The sequence below is a fragment of the Neomonachus schauinslandi genome, chromosome 3 (assembly GCF_002201575.2).
Source record: "Neomonachus schauinslandi chromosome 3, ASM220157v2, whole genome shotgun sequence".
NCBI lineage: Eukaryota > Metazoa > Chordata > Mammalia > Carnivora > Phocidae > Neomonachus > Neomonachus schauinslandi.
In genome coordinates this window covers 108,545,617-108,569,429 of record NC_058405.1, presented here as the reverse complement: position 1 = coordinate 108,569,429, position 23,813 = coordinate 108,545,617, and the positions used below count along the sequence as shown (strand labels likewise).

At 36.7% G+C, this 23,813-nt stretch overlaps 1 protein-coding gene across 6 annotated transcripts in view; it reads left to right on the top strand.

The window, feature by feature from the left end:
* Window positions 1–23,813, top strand: part of GTDC1 (glycosyltransferase like domain containing 1) — a 265,867-nt gene that overhangs the window by 65,200 nt on the left and 176,854 nt on the right. For all 6 annotated transcript variants that reach the window (XM_044913280.1, XM_044913279.1, XM_044913278.1 and 3 more), the window contains exon 3: window positions 2,836–3,009. In XM_044913280.1, the coding sequence (XP_044769215.1) occupies window positions 2,836–3,009 (174 nt within the window). The remainder of the gene's footprint in view (window positions 1–2,835; window positions 3,010–23,813) is intronic.

Here is a 23,813-nt window from a genome sequence, read left to right as displayed (position 1 = left end):
GTGGTTGGGTTTTTTTTTCTTTTCCCCTCATTGAGTCTTCTGAAATTGCACAGCCTTAAAATACCATGACATTTCAAAGGTGATGGTCCTTCTCTGTTGTTACTTCAACAAAGTGTATCTCTTGAAGCTTAGTTAATGAAAGAAGTTAATAACAACTCTGAAACGGTTTTGTGATTGGATCCTACTCACATAACTGTAGCAATCAAATAGAATCAGGTTGGCTGTGATTGGGTACATCTTACTCACCTTTTTAAAATAGTTATTAGCAGTTGGGATTGATGGTGTGTTTAAACAGACTCCCAACTCTTACAAGCATATTCCATAGCTATATGGTAATATTTCTGTGTTTTGAGCATTTCGTAAATGTTTTCCTGCAATCATTTTTACAAGCTGCTTCTATTGTGAAGTAGCAGCACTATCAAAATAGAGTGGAACTGCTTCACGTCAAATGTCTCATAAAAACGCAACCGTTTTAAAATTTCATAATAAAATTAAAATACTTTATTTTATATTGAAACAGAGAAGGGAAATATGTTTTAAAAACAAAAATAATATCATTTTGTGCTTTATCAATATGGAAAACATTTGTAATATTCTTTTCATTTCTTGAATTAGCATCATTCTTTTCCCCTGATAGTGTGTGTTTATTACCCCTGAGAAATAACTGGGGAAAAAAATTAAGTCTGTTTTTCCCTTTATGGGTGGCTTTAAAGTTAATGGAAGTTACACCCACTCATATCGGAGCTGAAATGCATGAGAAGAATATTTCTGTAGGCTGTCTTGGATCTTTAATTTAGCATAGACTGGGTTTTTAAGAGCGTAAGTAGTTGGGTTGCCTGCCCTGTGAGGGCAGATGTCTATAAAAAAATTTTAGCTCACTGCCCCTCATCTCTCTATTTTATAAAAGATTGTTTTTGCTCAAAAGGAATGAGACTATAAAAGCCCGTACATGGTTTTCCGGCGTTGCTCTTCTCAGGAGGGTAAACTGATAGACAAGCTCGGAGCGAAAGAAGTAGACTCGATCATTGGTTGGACTCTTAATGAGAAAAAAATGGTTTGCAGTTGTCCAGAGGAAAAATAAGAGTGTCAGAAAGCAGTCCTGTTTCAGATTCTCTTTGAAAAGTATGAGTCTTGCTTCCTCAAATGTTTCTTTAGTTTTCTTGCTGACTTCTGCTTTTGTGGGCATTGTTGGATTTCTTTCTTGACCGAGTGGCAGTTAAGGACTTCAGAGGTGACTGACATAAACACTCACCTTAAATAGAGGTTTCACTAACCCTCTGACTTATGAACAAATGTCGTAACTGTATATTATGACCTGGGGGTCGCTATTACAATATGTGACATATGGTGAAAACAGACTAGCTGTAAAACATCCTTCAATTTTTCGTCTATTATTATATTGGCTTCTTTATTGCTTGCTGTTGTGTCAGCACTTCTGTGACATTCTTTTGTATTATCCGTGCTGTTACCACCCCTACCCCCAAATTTCCCCAAAGTTGCAACCAAAAAAAAAAAAAATACTTGTAGGGAAAAGCAGTTTTGCAGGGGAAGCATAAAGGTGGCAGTTCAAAGTTCCTTTTGTAGGCTTTTCCTTCTGCTGTGCATTAATAATAGAAACTTTGGCTGTCCTCAGTAAACAGGAGATTTGCTATGGTATTCCTATTCTGTAAGCTCTGCCTCTTCATTTGTGTTTTGCTGTCTTACGGACTTATGTGTCTTTTCCATTTTTTGATTTATCACTTTTAAGGTGAAATAAAACTAACTACTATTTGAGTTTATATACCTCCTCACTAAAACATTTGTGTGCATTTTACTGAGATCCAGGGACACTGAGACACTGAATCATTGCTTAAAGCAAAGAGGGCCGTTTAAGAAAATCAAACAATTATTTATTAAATCAGTTTGTTGACCCATAAAGGGGACATACTACATATTCAGGTTTTATCCGGCTTGCTCCTAGTTATCATTTGTGTTCATTGGTCTTCAAGAAAATGTTTTAGGCAATTCTGAACACTGTTGACATATTTATGACATCTAAATTTGTTATCACATTTCCTTATAACAATGTATTTTAGATTATTTGTATTTAAAAAATATTAAAGTGAGGAACACAATCTTTCCATCAAAAGTAATAGATAATATTATATTTATTTCATTTAATTCTGAAGGTCCGTGGTGTTGTGGTTGATCCTTCTTCTTTGACTACCCCAAATATAATATAATAGTAAAATAAGTTACTTGTAGAAATCCCATATAATCCTTCCTGTAGAGTTCCAGAACTTTAAAAAATCTAATGGTTTCTTGAAGCAAGGATTAAACAAGAAATAGACTTTAACCACATGTTTAAAGGTATTCTTTCGTGTGAAATAGCTTTATCTGAACTAGTCTCCTTGAAGGTACTGAAAAGTATGGCAGATGTTCTGTTCTCAGTAGTATGGTGTAAAACGGTGTATATCGCTGACATAGAAATCACGCATGGGTATGTGGGCCACAAAGAAAAAGGTCCTGCTGTACTTAGTGTTGTTGATAATACAGAAAGTCCTGACACTGCAGAAAAACAAACTTTGTTTGAAGCCTCATAAGATCCCAATACATCATTTAATTCCTCCCTTGCCTTTCCTCCCTGATGCCAGCAATCTAACTTACCATGATACAGTGGGAATGAAACTAACTTATCTGTTAGAGGCAATTTAATAAATACCGATGGGAAATGCAGAGTTCTTTGCAAACCCAAGTACAATATAAACTCTGATTAACACAGAAGTCTTGTTCTTATAAAAACTAACTGTGAATGAGTGTGGGTTCATCTTTTGCCTTTATCCCTTCCCTTTCCAGCCTGGTGGCTGATGTGGTGGTGTTCAACTCGGTTTTTAATATGGAGTCATTTCTTACCTCTATTGGAAAATTTATGAAGCTGATTCCTGATCACAGACCCAGGGATCTGGAAAGCATCATCAGACCCAAGTGCCAAGTTATTTACTTTCCCATCAGGTTTCCTGATGTGAGCAGGTCAGTATGTTTGACTCCGTTTTTAATATTGTGTCATAAATTATTCCCCAAATGTATAGAAATCGGTGGTGTTCTTGCCAATTTTAACTTCTCAGCGTAAGCATGTAATTAGAGAATTGAGTTCTATTTCACCATGCTGTGATTTACAAACATTTTAAATAATCATGTGTCCAGCCGATCCCTGAATGGTTAGTTCTGATACTGAGTTCATCCTTTCTTTAGTGTTATTTATTGGTTTCCTCAAGCAAGCTGCTTTGGCTTTTTTGACACCTACTGTTTTGTTTCTTTATTTGTTGTTTTGTTACAGAAGTCATTGTCAAGCATATATCTCAACCTTTGCATTCAGCTTATGCCCTTGGGTTTATATGTATATAGCAACTGTTCTAAGTAAGTCAGTGTTAAATTTCACCGCTTGGGTTACTTTCGTTTCCCGTGCTATTTTCTTCCATTTTTTTTCCTTCTTCCATTTTTTATTATTTATATTATCTTAATAAAGAGGTCTTCTGTATTAGGTTACAAATGCACTTAATTGCCATTTCTCTTTCTCTGTTACTAAGGACATTTTTTATTACCCTTGTTGCTGGGCCCACCCTGAATTAGCAGTGAATGATGTGGCTCAAAGGGAACATTCTCAAATTCCTTTTCACTTCTGATTAAACCTAGCAAAACGGTTTTTCTTACCAGTAGGAATATTTCTCCCTTGTGAACAGAAAGTTTACTTCAGTGGGACTCATACTAGCTGGGGATCCTGCTGTTTGTAACCAACGATGTCCTTAAAAAGAGTTCAGGGACAGCTGTTTCTTCCCTGTCCCTGAAAGGAAGGCAGGAAACAATTTAATGTCTATGCATGTTATGCAGGAGGTCAGCATTACCCTCTGTGTTCTCGATTTCCTGAGTGCACCCAGATTTTGCTGTGGGATCTAGTGCTCATCAGCACTCTTAATGCTGATATATTTGAGTGTTTTACTAGTTAATATTTCATTGAAGAAAAATCTGCCTCATACCAAATCAAGTTAGTGAGTCATAAAATTTAACTTAGACAACCTTGCCCAATTCTTACTTTATGGAGTTCAGAAAGCAGAGGCCCAGAGAAGCAGAGACCGGCTTGTACTCATACTGCTGATTATTGTCACGGACTGGATTAAAGTTTAGACCCTATGATTTTTTAATTCGGTTTTCTGTTTACTGTTCAAGCTTCCTATCACTATAGGTCATTTGTGAAAAACATTGAATCATTTATTTGCAGTTTTGACAACTGTCAGGCTAAGTGAAACTAAGATCAAAATTGATTTTCAGTTATATATGCATATATAATGTGTATTTATATATATGTGTGTGTGTGTGTATATATAAAATATGTGGGATGAGAGAATTTCAACTTCTGGAAAATATAATTGTTACACTTTAGATCTGTGATTAGTTAAAACACAGTTTATATTTTAGGCCATATTTTTAAAATATGAACTTTATTTTTTGACATGTTTTTAAGGTTTTCATATAATGTATACTCAAAATGTACATCTTTAATTTAGTAGGTGATTATACTACATCTTAATTATTACCATTATAGAATTCCAAATAAATAATACATTTTAAAATTCATTTGCATCTCATATATTCCTACAACATCATATGTTTAATACACCTGTGGCAATTGAATAGTTTATTAATTTGAACTATATTACCATAAATAAATCTAGCTAAATGGAAAAAGGTTAAGAAATATTGTGGCCAAGATAACATTCATAAGCAAGGTCTTAGCCCAGAGTGTTATTTGAATTATTTTCAAATGGTAATTTGCTTTATCCAACCCAAACTCATATAGTGTAAGTAAGTGATTATTTGCATGAATGACAATCATTCTAATGCCTGCAGTCTTAAAAGAGTATTATTTTGTTGAGATGTTGAAAAATATTTAGTAATTCCAAAGGCAACATAACCAAGATGATTTAAAAAAAAAAAAAAAACAACTTTTGAATGCTTCTACCTTTCTCCCTATATAAATATTGTTTGGTCATGGCAAAAATAAATTTAAGTAAAAACAAACTAGAAGATATAATTAAATTATTAATACAATGTGCTATAATAGTGTATACTATAATGGATATTAGTCAGAGAAGGGGAAAAGCTGTATTTCAGCAAAAAATATGAGAATTTCTAAAGTTGTTAACAGTTAAAATACAGAGCATGTAGGTCTACATAGGACTTCAGTAATATTGGGCTTTGTGGCAACTGCTGTTACCTGTTGCCCTCCTCACTCCTTACTGCCTTGCCTTTCTCAAAGACCAGAAAAATAGTTGCAAGAAAGAATATCACTTGAAACTATCATTATATGTATTTGGGGCACCAGGGTGGCTCAGTCAAATAAGGGTCCGGCTCTTGGTTTCAGCTCAGGTCATGATTTCAGGGTCGTGAGATGAAGCCCTGTGTTGGGCTCCACGCTCAGCAGGGAGTCTCCTTGAGAGTCTCCCCCCTGCCGCCCTTCCTCCTGCTCACGCTCTAAATAAATAAATAAATAAATAAATAAATAAATAAATACCTTTTGAAAAAAGAAACTATCATTATACGTATTAAACATTTGGGGATGGGAAGCTCTTAAACACTGGAAACATACATACATGTATTTGAGTCTTGACTACCACTTACTAGCTCTGTGACCTATGTAAGTGTAATGACCCTGAACTTAGGTTCTTTAATATTATGATTATATATACTTTATCATCTCATAGGCATTGTGTAGTGACTAAAGGAAATAATGCACATGCAAAATGCCTAGCATAGTGCCTGGTATGTAATAGCCTCCCCAATAAAGACTACTTCATCTTATTAATTTCCCCACTCCCATTGTTATAACCCATCCATGTGCTTCTGGGTGCATATTCTTTTTCTTCATACCTATTAATATGGATGAACTGACTTTGCTTCCGTGTGAGGTCTTTGCCTCCACAAGAGTCCATCCTTCTTGCATACCTAAGGACTACTGTCCTAGCAATTTGTCCTTCTCTGTTCTGCATCATCAGTTTTCCTGTCTTCTGGGTCATTACTATTAGCATAAGAAAAATGCCATTTGTTTTACATCTTTAAAATAGTTATTTCTTGATTCCACTTCTCCCTTCTGCTACTGCCTGTTTTCTTTCTCTCTGTTAGTAGCAAAACCTCCTGAAAGAGTTGTTTATACTTGCTTCCACTTTTATTCCTACTGTTCTCTCTTATAGCTACTCCACTGAACTGTTTCTGTCAAGGTTACTGATGACTTCCATGCTTCCCTAAATCCTGTGGTCAATTCTCAGTGCTCATCTTACTTAACATATCAGCAGCATTTGACACACTATGACACATTCTTCAGTTGGTTTCTAGCAACACACAGGTTGCTACTTCTCAGGCTTGTTGCTAACCAACAACAGACTGGCCTTTAGCACTCTTAACACTTAAGGGGTTGATGGAGGAAGAGTCCAGGATTGAAAGGAGAAGAAAAAAGAGTCAGGAGGTCAACATTGAGAGAATTATCCTCTGGAGCAAAGGGAAGGGGGTTTTAAGAAGATGGTCAGTAGTGAATTCACAGAAAAGTAAGGTTAAATAATAATATCATTGAATTTGACAATTAAAGGGTCAGTGGTACCCCATTCTGCATTCTGTTAACTCACAGAAAAGTTTCATGTGTTCTTTCTGGTAGCCAGAGAAAGTTAGGATCCAAGTCTGGCTGAGATCTCTTTCCTTTCCTGTCTCTTTGTCTCTCTCTCACACACAGACAACACACACACACACAGATTCTGCTCATTTTGTGGATGAAAGCACCAAGGTTCAGAGAAGTTAAGTGTCTCCTGGTAACCACACAGCTAGATATAGACAGGGCAAGAACTGGAACTCGTATCTCAAAATCTCCATCCCGTGCTCAGCCCACCACTTACTGTGAATGCAATTTCAGAGGTCTTGATTATCTGATTTCTCAGCTGACAGCAGATTAGCAGCATCACATTGGGGGTGTGATAAAGGCAGGCTCACTGACAGCAGTAAAAAGTGACAGCTGACTGACAGCTCGACAACAAGGGAGGAGAGAGAGAAACTATTAAAAAAAATATATGAGAAGTGAAAAAGCATAGCAGCCTGGAGCCATTATATGGCAGGGCAGGCAACTGGGCACATTGAAGAAACCTTGCAGACATTTCTCCACAACTGTACAGCTTGTACATCACAAGGATGACTGTGATGTATTAAAAAAGATGAAATGATAGCCAGTAAATTCTGTGTAAAAACGAAGGGAAATGCATAGCTCACTTTTGGCAGAAATGATAAATAACAGCAAATGAAGGTAGACCTCATGCCTCACTCTAGGATGTACATGAGCCATATTCACCTAAAGGAAGACAGGAAACATCTAAACCCTTCCCATGCAGTGGTAATATCTATAAAGCTTAGGTGACCAGAGAATATTTCAGGAAACTATCTTTTTTAGATCTTCCTGATTGGAGCCATTTTATGGACCAAATCTCCCTTTGCTGCTGGGGAGCATACATGGCTCCTTTGGTACTGAAGGCATCCAGGCCTGCCAGATGATCAGTGGTCAGCAAGACAGATTTTGCAATATTAATACCATGGTTGCCCTGTTTGGGCTGCTGTAACAGAATACCATCGACTGGGTGGCTAATCAACAACAGGAATTTATTTCTCATAGTTTTGGAGCTTGGCAAGTCCAGGATTAAGGCTCTGGCAGATTTGGTGTCTGGGGAAGGTTGGTTTTCTATGTTTGTGCTATGTTCTTACATGATAGAAGGAGTGAGGGAGCTCTCTGGAGTCTTTTTTTTTTTTAATTTTTATTTTATGATGTTAATCATCATACATTACATCATTAGTTTTTGAGGTAGTGTTCCATGATTCATTGTTTGTGTATAACACCCAGTGCTCCATGCAGAACATGCCCTTTTTAATACCCATCACCAGGCTAACCCCTCCCCCCAGCCCCTCCCCTCTAGAACCCTCAGTTTGTTTCTCATAGTCTCTCATGGTTTATCTCCCCCTCCAATTCCCCCCCCCCTTCATTTTTCCCTTCCTACTATCTTCTTCTTTTTTTTAACATATAATGTATTATTTGTTTCAGAGATACAGGTCTGTGATTTATCAGTCTTACGCAATTCACAGTGCTCACCATAGCCCATACCCTCGCCAGTGTCTATCACCCAGCCACCCCATCCCTCCCACTCCCCACCGCTCCAGCAAGCCTCAGTTTGTTTCCTGAGATTAAGAATTCCTCATATCAGTGAGATCATATGATACATGTCTTCCTCTGATTGACTCATTTAGCTCAGCATAATACCCTCCAGTTCCATCCATGTCATTGCAAATGGCAAGATCTCATTCCTTTTGATGGCTGCATAATATTCCATTGTATACATACACCACATCTTCTTTATCCATTCATCTGTCAATGGACATCTTGGCTCTTTCCACAGTTTGGTTATTGTGGACATTGCTGCTATAAATATCAGGGTGCACGTACCCCTTCGGATCCCTACATTTGTATCTTTGGGGTAAATACCCAGTAGTGCAATTGCTGGGTCATAGGGCAGCTCTATTTTCAACTTTTTGAGGAACCTCCATACTGTTTTCCAGAGTGGCTGCACCAGCTTGCATTCCCACCAACAGTGTAGGAGGGTTCCCCTTTCTCCGCATCCCCACCAACATCTGTCGTTTCCTGACTTGTTAATTTTAGCCATTCTGACTGGTGTGAGGTGGTATCTCATTGAGGTTTTGATTTGCAGATGATATGATACTTTATGTGGAAAACCCGAAAGACTCCACCCCAAAACTGCTAGAACTCATACAGGAATTCAGTAAAGTGGCAGGATATAAAATCAGTGCACTGAAATCAGTGGCATTCCTATACACCAACAACAAGACAGAAGAAAGAGAAATTAAGGAGTCGATCCCATTTACAATTGCACCCAATACCATAAGATACCTAGGAATAAATCTAACCAAGGAGGCAAAGAATATGTACTCAGAATACTATAAAATACTCATGAAAGAAATTGAGGAAGACACAAAGAAATGGAGTCTCTTTTATAAAGGTACTAATCCCATCGATGAGGGATCCACCCTCATGATATGATTATCTCCCAAAGTCCTCACCTCCTAATACCATCACATATGGGGGGCAGAGTAGGACTTCAACATATGAATTCTGAAGGACTACAGACATTCATTCTGTAGCATGCCAGAAGATGAATATGATCTCAAGACTTGATGAGATGAGACTCATGACTGGGAAGCCTATTCTGCATTAGAGGGTATAGGTTAGATTGGAAATTAAGGAAATTTCACTGTATATATCAAGAAGGCAGATTTCATGTAGAACTCCATGGTGTGTGATGGAAAGAATAAAGGAAGCAGTCCTGCAGCGCACAGAGCCAAACATTGGCTCGAGGAAGCCAGTATTTTCCTACTCTAGGTCACGTAACTGCCGAACAGGCAAGGCTTGGTACAACTAGGGGATTTTATTTATCCAGGCCTTTGTGTGAGTCTTAGTCTAATGAAATCAGAGCATCAGAGGGATTTGCAACTTGCTTTCTGACAGGGTCATCTTTAGAAGGTAGAGTTAACCATAATAGCTAACCTTACTGATTCTTATTATAGCCCTGCATTGTGCTGAGCCTTTTATACGTACGTATTTTAGGATTTTGTTCTTCCAACAATTCTGAAAGCTGTTTTCCATTTATAATTGAAGAAACTCAGCCATAGAGAATGTAAATAACTTTTTGCCTACGGTCATACAGATAGTAAAGGTAGAACAAGAAATCAAATATTTTTTTATCCGATTTTAGAACCCAAATTCTTTTCTGTATTGCCTGTCCCCCCAAAAGAGGTTCAGGTCCCTGGTACTTGACTCTGACCAGTGAAGAACAAATGACTTATAAAAGAGAATTGACAGAAATATTGAATAAAAGGGAGCATGTCATGGTAATGTTATGAAAGAAAGGACTCAAGGCTTTAGAAAGCAGACTTTTAAAAGGTTAAAGTTTTAGAAAAAGAGGATACCGGAAGAGGAATGAGAAATTTTAAAAAAGAATTCTTATAGTAAATTGAAGATAGGCCTGAAGAAGCAGAATAGGAAGAATAGGTCAGCAAAGGAACAGCTCTAGGCTCAGACCATTATTTCATGTATCAGAAAACCATTTTTTTTTCTATTCGTAAATATCTCTCATTTATCCAAACTTTCTTCCCTTACAGGTTAGCTTATAGCATGACACCTATCTTATTGGGCAGTGTCTGATCCATCACGTTAGATGTTTAGGATGGAGTTGACTGTGTTGGCACATCATCACACTTCTTCCATCTGTCTCCCCTACAAGATTTGGTACTGAGGGACCGTTCATGATTTTCATAGAACAAGATTATCCCCACTCCTGACAAATTGGATCACATAAGAATGTATTATACAAATACAGTGAATTACAAAGTGGTATTTCTTATCCTTGAAAAAGATCAGGTCTTCTCAAGGAATTCCATCAGGGAGCTGAGGAGGGAATATCAAAGTGGATATCATCTGATTCAAATAACATTCAGTTGGATTAAAGGTGAAGAGAGAGAAAGACTCAAGGCTGTCAAGTCCTGATACTTGTATGGATTTATCACATGCTGGCCTTCTCAGTGCCATTATATGGTGAAAAAAGCTTAATTTTTTTTATTATAGTTACACATAATTGATATAAACAGATCAAATGTATGTGTTTTTAGTGGAGACCGTAATAAAAAAAATCATCCATTTATTTTTTAATGAAGGGATGAGTGGATGGTATTTCTTTTGGAGTTGAAGTTTGGATTTGAAGCAGATTGAAGAATGTATACTTTAGATGGAAAAATAGGAGCTTTTTCTGGGGTGCAGGTCCCATTCAGTCACCAGAGAGAATATCAAGTATCAATCTTGTTGTGATCAATAGAGAAGAATTTCATATGCTTCTGTCATCATTTCACTGTGTATTCCTATTTTCCACAATACTGGATTGTCAGAGTTGCCAGAATAAACAATAGTAGATTTCACCTGGGAGTTTCCTCATTTCATAGTAGATTTTGGTTTTTTGTTTTGTTTTTGTTTTTTGGAGGGACAGGAATTATATACAAAGCATCTCTGCTTTCCTCTGCCTACATTTTTGACATCAAAGGAGAGAGGAAAACGATGTTGGTCATTCGGAGTAATCTCAGTTATTGAAACTCTTAAGAATTTCTGTACATGTTTCTCTCCACCTTTTCCATGTAGCTAAAATGTGAAGCCAAAACAGAGGTCTATGGACTTCACATAACTATTTTAGAAACAAAAATGGAGAATTTTAAAAACAGTGTGAAAACTTTAAATGAAAACTCTCAGGCTGTGCAAACAAAGGCGAGGAGCCTAAGGGCTTTTTGAAGAATGCTTATTAAAAAAAACCACTGTTTTACATTGCAAAGCAGATGTGTCAGAAAACAACAGCAGATCTGTAATTTGAGAATTCGTGGATTGATAGGACAGAAGGCAGCCCCCGTGGCTCCCCACAGAAAACTTTGTTTTCTGCAGTCAAGAGTTCTGCTTTTGGTGGGGGGGGGGGTGCCAGAAAACACCTTAATCTTCTTACTGCATGTGGTCATATTTCTCAGATATTTTGAGAAAGTATTAGTTAGACATATTAATAAAATATTGCCTTTGCTCTATGAAATAATGAAGTGGGTACTGTCTTCTTGAATATTAATCGAGGTTTGAAGTAGAAGAAGAAAAGTTTTACTTTTACAAATTTAAACATCCATATTTGCTAACAATTATTTTGGCTCTTCAAAATGAATGCAAAAATGTGTTTCATTTGAATGTCATTTAAAAAAATTTTTATAGAATCACTGCACTAAAAAAAAACTTCTGATAAATCATTCCAATGTTTAACACCACTCACTTTCACGAAATCTCCTTTATATCTAATGCAAATCTTTCATGCTGTGTTATATTCTAACCATCTTCCTCTTACTATTCTTGTTAAGAAAAGAGTTTGGTTTCAGCGTATTTTTATATACAATTCCTTTGTTGGCCTGAAGTTACAAAGAACAAACTCAAAATGTATTTTTAATGAAATTATCATTCATGTTAATCCCTAATTACTATAATTAGATTTCTGTTCTCTTCAATTTATACAATAACAATAACCCCGCCCAAAAGAAGTGCTCTAAATTCAGCAGCAGCAATAAAAACTATCCTTTTGTAAGATGATTTACCCCTGTTTTCAAGTATAGAGAAAGTTTGGCTTCAGACATCAAAGACTCAATGTACATTTTTTTCTTTAAGTTCCTCATTGTTCTGTTCAAAGTGATCTGGGAGGGTAGAAGCAAAGACCACAGATCAGGGGGTGGAGAAATAACCAAAAATCAGAGAACATGCTTAGCTGGGGACTACATCATCTCTCCAAGAGGAGTCATGGAGCAGGCCTGCTACAAGATGGGGATGAATGTCATTCAACAAACTCAAACCATAGTTGAGAATTCAGCAAAAGGTCCACTTAGGATCTCTGCCCCTCAATGGGCTTACAGGCCATTACTGAGCTTCTTATAGTGTAATGCATGACCATCAGTGTAGGTCCATCCAGATAAGAACAATTTATGTTATATATTCTGTTCAGTACCTGAGGGCTATGTACAATACATGTTAGAAAGATTTCAAATAAATTGCTTTGATGTTTAAAGGATCAAGCTTTGGTTATCTTCCTAAAAAACACTTATTCAAATCATTCCATATGGGGTAAAGCTGGATAAGAAGTGGGAGTCAGCAGGATGGTGTACAGCAATCTAGTCTGTCTTATATCACTTACTACTACTGCTCGGCCTAAAGCAAATCACTTAACATCCTAAAACTTCAGTTTTCCCATCTGTAAAATGGTAATCGAAATAGTACCAACCTCTTAGATTTATTAAGCCAATTGAGATAATTATTACAATGTGCTGACTGAGCTCCATGCCTACCACCTACTCATGTCCAGTCAATGTTAGTGATTTTATTTATACAACCATCATCACCATTCTGTTTGACAGGCTTTTTGATAAGCTCACCCATTAGTATGATTCCAACCTCAAAAGTGAGGGGGAACAAAATTTTGAAAACCCTACCAATTTTATAGAACATCCGAGGATCTGAAGTTTGCCAGTAATTCAAGTAAAGGTAAGGACTGTCTTATATCCTGTCAATCCACATAGCCGCGGTGTATGAGAGGGCATAATTCAGTAGTGCATGAGAGAGAGAGTCACATGGGCTCGTTCCGCATCTGCCTGACACCTGTGATACGTATGCATTCCTGGTGGTGCTAGAGTGTGGAATGGTGAGTGGGGTGATCGGCACAGAAGTCACTGCAGTTGTTCAGTGTTCTTGTGAAGAATGCTGGGGAGTGTTTTAGATAGTTTTCCACTAAAAAATAAACTATTTGGAACGTATCATTCAGCAGTAAACTGCCAGAATAATCTCTTACACAGAATAGCTTATTCCCACAGAAATTCCAGATAAAAGACTTTATAGGAAATTCTTTAAAAATATGTTTCAAAGTAATCAGAATTAACAGTAACTTAATTCTTTGAGGTTTATTCATGCCTTCTTCACCCAACATTTATTAAAAGCTTGCTATTTGTATGGTAAATAGAAGGTATTCTAGGATATAAGGATATATAAGACAGGGTCCTTAATCATAGGAGCTTTGTAGAAATGATAGGCATAATCAGGTATCTTTAAGATAGGGGGGAAAAAAAAACAACCAAGTGCTTTTTATGGCATTTAGCCTGGGTGTTGAAGACTGACTCAGCTTTGGGCCTAATGATAGTGGCTATCATTTATCAACTGCCTTTTCTGGGCATGCACTTTATGTATATTACTTCTAATCTTTACCAAACCCCTGCAAGGTAGGTACTATTATCCTCATTTTACAAGTGGAAAAAGTGAGGTTCAGAAGGTTAAACTTGCGTAAAATTGTACAGCTACCGAAACTGGCCTCAATATGCTCTTCCACTAATGCCATGTTATTTCTTCCTATGAGGGAAAGGAGAGTGGGTTAGGGTACATGCAAGCACACATTGTGGAGAGAGAATAGTTACAACCAGATTTATGGCGGTGAATGATCATTGGGCCTAGAAGAGATTAATTACCTTTGACTCAGTTGGGCGAAGAGGTAGCAAGATTAGAGATGAGCATTAAGGCTGAAGAATTTGGACTTTAGCCTATCGTCATTTGGTAGCCACTCTTAGATTATGAAATGGGAAAATTTGGTATTGATAAATAGAGTATTGATGGGAAAGGAAATAGGAAGCAGAGAAACAATTTTAAAAAATATTAGAATAGGCTATTGAAGACTTGAGCTAGGAAAGCGGCATATAGGTGAAAAGGAGGACATACACATAAATACGCTGGTTGTAGACTTGCCAAGTTGATAGTGGCAACTTACTGGATGGAGAAATGGTCTTGGATCATGTCGGAATGTTAATTATAGTGACTAGGAGAATATTTGTCCTATTGGAATTAAGAAATAGATTTGTTTGCGTGAAGATGGTGAATTCAGAGTTTTCTGTGTTGAGTCTGAGATGTTGGCAGGTCATTTAGATAGAGCTGACCAGCAGGAAGGGTCCACTCTTATCCCGGTGTCATTATTTAGAATGTTGTGTGATTTGTTGTATTGACCTGCATTTCTAGACATTTTGGTTGGATTTGCTCTTTCCTTTGACATACTTGACAAAGCTCAAAATTTATTTTTGCCAAGTAAATCCAAGATATCTGTTTCTTGTCATTTGTTACCATCTTATAAAAACTGAGTGCAGAATTTGTGAAAATATTAGATCTTTTGAGCTCTTTATTTCTGGATAAGCAGGAATTTATTGAATTACTCCTTCCTTTGTCTTCTCAGAGTTCAGTAACTGAATTGCTTCAGTCCCTTTGGGCAGGGAATCCTGAGATCAGTACTGAATAATGAAAGGGCAGCGTGGTACAGTGCCTAAGAAAATGGACTTGATGTCAGGCACAGCTAGGTTTCAGTACCACCTTTTCTGCTAACCACTTGGTCGATATTGAGAAAGTTGTTTGATCTTTCACACCTCATTTTTCCCCCCTCATCTGTAAAGTAGGGGTAGTAATAACAGTCTCTTGGGGCTGCTGTGAAAATTAAATGAGATACAAATGTAAAGTACTTGTTAAAATGCTTGAAGCATAGTGAGCATTAAATAAATGGTACTTGTTACTATTATTGTCTTTAATTTGTGTATTCATTCTCAAAATACCTTTAGTGCTTTCATTAACCTCTATGTAATTTATTTAATTTTCTGTAGAATAAGAACTTTGTCCCAAATTATGGTCCTGTATGACTTTAGTAATTTTAAAAGCAACAGATGTTTGCTTTATGTCAACTTAGAATTAAAATAATAATAATAATAATAATAAACAGTGTTGCTCTAGTATTGACTTATCTTTATCATGTTGGACTAAGTACCAAAATTCTACTTAGAAATATTGCTAAGCATATTAAATCCAAGTACTATTCTCTGTGTGCACTCTTGTCATGTATGCTGTGGGGCTTCTATACTTTGGGCTTAATATAAGGTGAATGCTAGATCTTTCTGACATCTAACAAGGGTTATACTAACAAGCAGCTATCTGCAGAGGTACTTCCGGGAGTAATTAGAAATTGTAAGCTTTCCTTAAGTTTGGTTGTTTTTGTTCTTACTATATATTTGACTCAATGTTACCTACAAATTTATTTTTATCAGTAAGTATTCCTATGAAACTAGTTCTTAAATAATTGTCACTTTTTATCTTGGAAGATTCTAATTTTGTGTATCAGTACTATTACATATGGAACTTAAAAAATTAGCGGACTGGAATTCAATTTAGGAAACCTAGTTACAGTTCTCTCTCTCTCTCTCTCTCTCTTTTTTTTTTTTACAGTTCTCTTTAATTAAAGGTAAGCTCATTAGTTGCACAAACACTTGCCCCTTCGTTCAGTCTTGCCTATTGTTCTAAGCTGAAATCTTGGTCCTTTTCTTTAGACAGTCACAAAATGAGAATGGTAGAAGTTCTTTTCTTATTTTCCCCTTGGCCACACACTAAGATTCATATATACTTAGTGGGCAACAAGAGAAGAAAGAGCAATTTAACACCTCTTCTCTCCTATACGTTGTATTTTTGTATATCCATGGAAATGTCTTTCTTGTTTGAAATTCAGTGTCCAGCCCATTGCTTCCTGTTTCTATCAGCTAACTCTAGGCTCACAAGTATTGACTGCTGCTCTGAATTCATTTGCAAGTAGAGAACTGATTTATCTGTTTGGGACACCCATCCCATTCAAACCCAGTGCAGATTGGCTCTGTAAAATATCAGCCGATACCCCGAACAGACCCCGTGATTCTATGGAGAGAAGTAGGGTCTATTCAAAACCACCACATTTCATTTTTGTAATACCAAAACTCATTTTCTAATACCAAATCCTAAAGTGTATGTTATAATTATTTTCTGCTAATTGAAGAGGGAGCTTCTGTCTCAGTTGGTGAGAATGGATTTGAAAAGACATAAGCAAGAGACAATGGGAAAGTGGAATATTCAGGATTAGGTGATGAATTCTGTTGGAAATAGAAGACAAGGGGGAGAATGAACTCAAAGAAATGCCTGAGTTTTAAAATTGTTGTACTGTTAGCTGGAATAGGGAAATCAGAGGAAAATATCACTCATGTTCAAATGCAGACAAATTTGTTTTGTTTTCAGTTTTAAGCAGTTGACTTTTTCTTATCAAAGAATAGACTCAGAACTGAGAGAGGAGCAAAGAAATAAAAACCCCTTAGTGATCTTCAGTATAATTCCTTCATTTTGCAGCTGGAGAAACTACAGCAGAGAGGTTTTTACTCGAGGTTATAGAGCACCATCACAGCAGAATCGCAAATTAGAACTGCCAGTTCAAAAACTTCATGAGATTATTAGAAATGTGCAGCCAGCGTTGTTGGTTGTATTCTTAATTAGCAGAATAGGATTAAACAGCACTGATAAAACAGACCAGTTTCACCAGGAATGTGTGGCGTCCAGAAATTTCTTAGAAGAGTCCCAGACATATCAGTGGCATTACAACTTGTTGCCACTTTACACTGAAAAATGTCCAACTCTTTGATCTGTAACTCATTTTGAGATTAAAATGCTCATCGGCCAACTCTGTTTACTTATAACATTTTTTGCCCTTCCAGTAAATACTGAGCTACTCCTATAAAACTTATTTTAGGAACGAGGAAGAGGAGTTTCCGGCATTTGTAACTCAGAACCTGAAAATCATTTTGATTATCTCCCTTTTCTGGGACTTGGTATCACAATTCCTGAGTGAACCAATATTATATACAACTGTCAGTTTTTTTAATGCTTCCTCTTTGTAAGTTTTGTTATAAATTACTTACCCCTTATGATTAGAAAATTTTCTTAAGCTTTCCCTCCATGTCTCTCATCAGAAGGTATTTAAAATTTCCATTGCATGATGGCTTTGGTGGTATGCCTGTTTTGCCTCTTCTTAGGGCTATCAGGTGAAACCTGCTTTTTTTTTTTTTTTTTTTAGGATTTTTATTTATTTATTTGACAGAGCGAGAGAGCACAAGCAGGGGGAGCAGTAGAAGGAGAGGGAGAAGCAGGCTCCCTGCCGAGCAGGGAGCCCAATGCGGGGCTCCATCCAAGGACCCCGGGATCATGACCTGAGCCGAAGGCAGACACTTAACCATGTGAGCCACCCAGGCGCCCCTGAATCCCGCTTTTTATCTGGAGTCTTGTTTCTATAGCTGGCTGATGTCCTAGGGGCGAGCTGAAGTTCTGGGTAGTTAGGTTGGATGCCCAGTGTGAAGGGGAGGAGGGCAGCAGGGTGACAGGGTGGGCAAGAGTAACATGTATTATAAAATATACAATTGGTGCAGAGGAAAGAACAAAAACTTGCCATTCACACCTGGCTTTCAGTCTTGGTTCAGCCATTTTCTAGATGTGCAGCTTGGTCAAATTATGTCACCTTTCTGACCCTTGGTTTGCCTAACATAAAATCATAAAGATGATGTGAGGATTAAGTGAGAGAGGACATAGATAAATTGTTTTGCACAGTACATGGTATATTTTCTATGCATATCTCCCTGGTCTTCCCCCCTCTATAAGATCATACCTACTACTCTGTTTTACTTTATCAATTTTAATTGCCATTCTCAGATATCTGAACTGACCTCTAGGTGTTGCTACCTCAATTTCTGAATCTTTTGGTGATTATTAAAAAATATAAGGTTTAATTTACTCTGATGTGTAATGTACACACCATCATAATGTTTAGTTGGGTCTTTTTTTTTTTCCCATCTCTTCTCCCATGACTAATTTAATTCATGAAGATAACTTTTTATAATCTAAGTCCTTAGTTACCACTTTTAAAGTACTTGGATATCCAACACGCTTTCCTGCTGGTTATGGTTATTTTTCACCTGCGCTGTTTTGTTGACTTTTATTCTTCTTTTGTCTGTCTTTGTTATGTTTAGTTTACAGATATTTTTCAGGGTTAGCACTTGTGGAACAGGGCTGTTATAGTCAGTAAAATTCAATGTTACTACATCTCACTTTCTAGACAGAGAATCAACTATTCACATCATTATGTACAATTGTTGAGTGCTTGACTGAGTGAAAATCTCTTTCTGCTCGTGCTTGCAGATATTTCTTTAATATGTTGAAAGTGCAGTGCTTCTACTTGAAGGTAGATAAGTAAGCATTCATATGGTAATGTATTATTCGTTATTTTCTGAACAGAGAAGGTATGGCTCAGATGTGTGTGGCGGGAAAATGCTAGCATGAGATTGTATGGTTTACTGCAGACAAATCTGTAGCACAGGTAATATACCCAGAGCTGACTGTAAATTCAAAAACCTCTTAGATTCAGAGTTATTGTTTCTTGTAGAGAGTGTTCCTCTTACTACAAAAACAGATTGCATTAAAATTATGATCTTTAAGAAATACAATCCTTGGGTGATAAAGCCTTTTCCCCTCCCAGTTGATAAAGCATCATGCCATGAAACATGTCTATGGTATCTAATTGTGTGGCCGGTATTAATAATGTATGATGATACACATGGCCTCAAATAATGTGATTTATTTCCCCTCAAAAAAAAAAAAAAAGCCAAACAACAATTATAACCAGGTTGGTACAACATAGCCTCAAGCAGTAGTTTTCAACATTGGCTGCACATTATAATCACCTGGGGAACAATTAAAAAAAAAAAAAAGATCTTGGTATCCAGATCAATTAAATCAGAATCTCTGGGTTTGGGACCCAGGTATTGGCTTTTTTTTTTTTTTTAAAGTTCTCCAGATTTTCCACTCTTCAGCCAAGAACCACTGACCTTAAAGCATGTCTACTAAATAACAGCCTGTGGATGGTCCACGTACCTCAAGTAGCCTTTCTTGGTTGGAACATGACACCCTTTTCAGTACTGCCAAAATGTATGTTCCTGTCTGTAAGTGTCCCCAGGCAATCTATAGTAAAAATTCAATGTCTTCATGATAATGAATTCGTATAATTCTCTGGCTGTCCTGATGAGAAATAAGAAAATGTCAAAAATTGTATTTTATCCTTGATCTCTTTCTCCATAAGTGTTGGCATTCCTCCATTTGCCATTGACTTAACGTTCAATTTTTCTCTTCACTGTTTTTCTTGGGTGACATTGGGAATTTTTACCATCTGATGAAGGCAGATGTATTTTCAAATAAAAATGTCTTAAGCATTTGTTCTTCCTACTACTCCATTCTTTGGCAGAATATTCATATAGTTGATAAATAGTTTGCTTTCTTTAAGTACCTTTTCATATAATCTTTGTAGCGTGTTTTGTGGGTATTTTAACCTAGTTTTATGGGTTTTCGTGAAATAAGGTATTTTCTAAATATGTTATGCTGAATTTAACTGTTAAATAAGCGGTTGTACCGTATGCCTTTAAAATGATGATGACATCTCGCATTTTAGGGTAACACTTTCATCCTGGAAGATTTCAAAGCATACTGCGAATGGTTACAAATTATACAGTGAAGCAGTCACCGCTGTAGAGTGAAGCATGGCAGCTGCTTAACAGCTCCCTGCAACACTACACAGCAGGTTAGGGTAGGAAGTGAAGAACAACACTGGATTCACTCGAAAAAATTGCTAGGGGGGTGAGGTAAGCAGAATGTAATTACCTAAGTTGGAGTTTATCCAGGACATAAGGCTAACACCTCCAGTCTTAGAAGAGAAAGCTCTGATTCTTTAATAACCATGTACTTGCTTTCTACGTATCTGAATCGTAAGGGTGCTTCTGCCCTCTTCAAACCACTAGCGTATGCTCTAGCAGCGCTCCAACTGAGACTTAAAATGTAAAAACAAAAACAACAAAAGGTCTTTTGCAAAACCCACACGTTCGTACTAACTCAGAGATGATAGGTAAGTGTCTATTTGCATGCCATCTTTGGCTCATAATGGCTGTTTTGGGAACCTGCTTCGGACTTTAAGGCCATATTCAGGATTAAAAAAAAGTCCATGGTAGATTAGTGCTTTCTGCACAGGAATGGGAAAAGTAGCACTTACAGGTGTGCTGTATTTTTGTCAAACTGGCACTCAGGTGTAGTGGCTGCTTTCCTGGAACGATTTAGTAACTACTCTTAAATTATTCTCAGGCTTTCTGATTTTTTTAAATTACTGCTGTAGACATAGTTAATTTTCCTGAGAAAATTTTAGGAGAAAGGGACATCGACCCTTTTTTAGGAACCATCATTAATGAGGTTAGACATAAAAAGATATGCTTCAGGTTAAAAATCTCAAATCAAAAAATGTCCAGCAAAGGAAGCAATTTGATGTTAGGTTGGGTTTTCATGGGGGAAATAATCCAGTCGGTGTCTAGGGGGGAGCAAATAGGAATTCAGGCCAGGAACACAAGAGAACATTCCTAAATCAAGGTGAAAACTAGAAGTCAGAATTTGGTTTGTTCGATGAACCCTAGGTTAATAGGGCCAGGCAAGCCGTGGGCCCCAGGTCTGAGAGCAGCACCAGGGATAGCTCCCAGTGAAGGTGGCTTCTCCTTGGTTCTTTAGTTGCTTCATATTCAGCCCTGCCCCTCAGTCCGGCATATCCAGCTCTGTGGCTTAGTTATGTCTATAAAATCGGGAAAATGGATCCTTTCATCCTGTTAATTTTAATATTAGTAATGAGTCTCTATTATGAGTGAGGTAATGCATAATCCATTTCACAGATCTTATTTAATACACACAGCCTTTTGTATTAGGTATTAAACTCACATTTGTGTATGAGAAGAGGAAGATAAGTAATTTTCCCATAGTCACATTTCAGACAGAGGGTGGAACCATGGATCAAAAATTTGATCTGTCTGGCTCCAAAGTTTTTGCTCCTGAACCTCTACCACAGAGTTACATGACAATAAGATCATTTGGGTGGCACTTGCTTCTATAAAGCAGGATGACCCTAGGGACATTCTGGCGTTTTAATGCACAGTTGAGAAGGAAGTTTAAAATGCTTCTAGTAACAAGGTAGGGCATGGGTAATTTATTTGTTCTTCTTTGCTTCAAAATCATTACTGATAGAATTGGTAGAACTTACAGAGAGGTTTTTTGTGGTTCCTCCTTTTGACATAATGGAAGCATTCAAGCAGAAGAACCATGTGTCACCTTGTTTAGAGAGTTCCTATGTTTCTGTGAATTTGGTGAAAGTGACCTGTAAGTTCCTTTAAATAAAGTCTGTGATTATTTTGATTCTAGGTCCTATATCTTGTTGTATTCCCTATTTTATTTCTTCCAACATACACTGGCATGAATTACTGTAAAACACCTCCTTACATTCTGATTTAGATAATACAGAACCTTAAGCTTGCTATTTCAAATGCCCATGCATCTGATATAAAAACCAAGTATTTAGAAATACAGTAGTGTGCACTGACTCATCTGGGCAGTTGATTTCCTTTCTATTCTTAGGAATTTCCAGGGAGGAACTCTAAACTGTTTTTTGGTTATTTGTCCAACTCAATAAAACAGCTTGGTCTAAGCAATCTTTTAAAGCTTTAAATAGGATAATAAAATATCCTTTTCATCTGACAAAAGCCCACATGGGGAAAAAAAACCCAGCTTATTTAGTTGTCTACAATTTAAAGTAATTTTAATATTTATAAAACAGGAATGAAAATTGAATTTTACATCTAGGCTTTGTAAGACCAGTTTATGCCTGAAACAAATTCAAATATTCAGGTTATAAAATTCCTAAAACTGCCTTATAATGGAAGAACTGACAGACCTTTAATTATAATGCTATTATATATCACTTTTAAAGACTATGCAGGTTATCTATTACCTTACTTTTATGACAGAAAAATAATATTCTGTCCTTGTAAGAACAATATAGTAACATGACTGGGAAAGTTGAGGAAAGCTTGTGGATAATAGCTGGATCTTGTTTTCCAGAAAATACGTCTTTTTCCATGGCTTTTTAGTTAGGCTATAATAGTAGTGTGCCCAAATCTACTTATATTGCTTTAAAATCTTTATAGATATATAATTTAAAGGTTTTAAAAAGTGATTGAGATGCAATCTAATGACTCATATGGTATGCAAAAAGAGATATAAATCATTCATTTTACAGGTTCTATTTGTCTTCTTTTGGGAGTATATTAGCCCTAGGACTTGTGCACGTGCATGTGTGTGAAATCATTTTGGGTATTTTGAGGTGGTCCTATTGCCTTTTGCACTGACTCTTCAAATGTAATGGTTTTCAACTCTGGCTGTGTATTAGAATCCTGTGGAACTTTTAAAAATCCTTATGCCCAGGAGAACCCTATCCCAGTCTGAATTTCTGTAGACAGAACCTAGACATCACTCTGTTTTGAACTTCTCAGGTTGAAAACCACTGATAAAATACACGAAGACTTAGTAAAGCATTTCCATCCTGTACCCCCATGGTAATTACATGGCAGAGATGAAAGAAAATGTCCATTCTCCTAATACAGAGAAGGGTGGTGGTAGGATGATTATTGAAATTTTGGGGGTGACCACATAGATCATAATAATAGGTAAAATATAGTCTGAAATAGAATGTCACTGAGTATTCTTTTCTTTAGCAGTGACTTAAGTGAAACACCTAGGGAAAGATATAAAACACCCACATTTCACCTGGCCACTTGTGCAGTTTTTTTTTCTTGACCTCAGCTGCTATCCATCGGACCGGAATCTTGATGATTAATAGCTCTTATAATATTTTCTTAGCTAGTGTAACTTCAATTGCAATACTTTTTCTTCTAATGTCTTACCCTTTTAAATAGCACTAAACTATTTTTCTCAATAAATTCTACTGACACATGGTCCCACAGATTAATTATAAATTGCATAGAAGTACTGCCCTTTGTCAGTTTTAAATGTGTAGCTTTATCTTCTCTTTCTCCTTGTCTTTCCAAGCTAAATGGAATTAGGAGCTTAAAGAAACCTGGTTAACATGGAATATATTCCTATTCTCTTATTTTAAACAATAGTGTCATTAATTTTCATTCTAGACTCTTTGGTTCCTCTATTATTTTCACTGTTATTATAATTTAAAAAGAATCATCTCTATTTTTACAAACCCATTTATTTTACAACATTGTATAAACATCTTTTTAGGGAGTAATTTTCCTCAAATGCTGTTTCTGTGTTTTTGTTTTGTTTTTGTTTTTTAACCTGGTCGGCTCTCTCTATAAATTCAATTGAGAATACCAGATAACTTTTCCTTCTCCTCCTCTTCCTTCCTCTCCCCTCCTCCTCCTCCTCCTCCTCCTCCTCC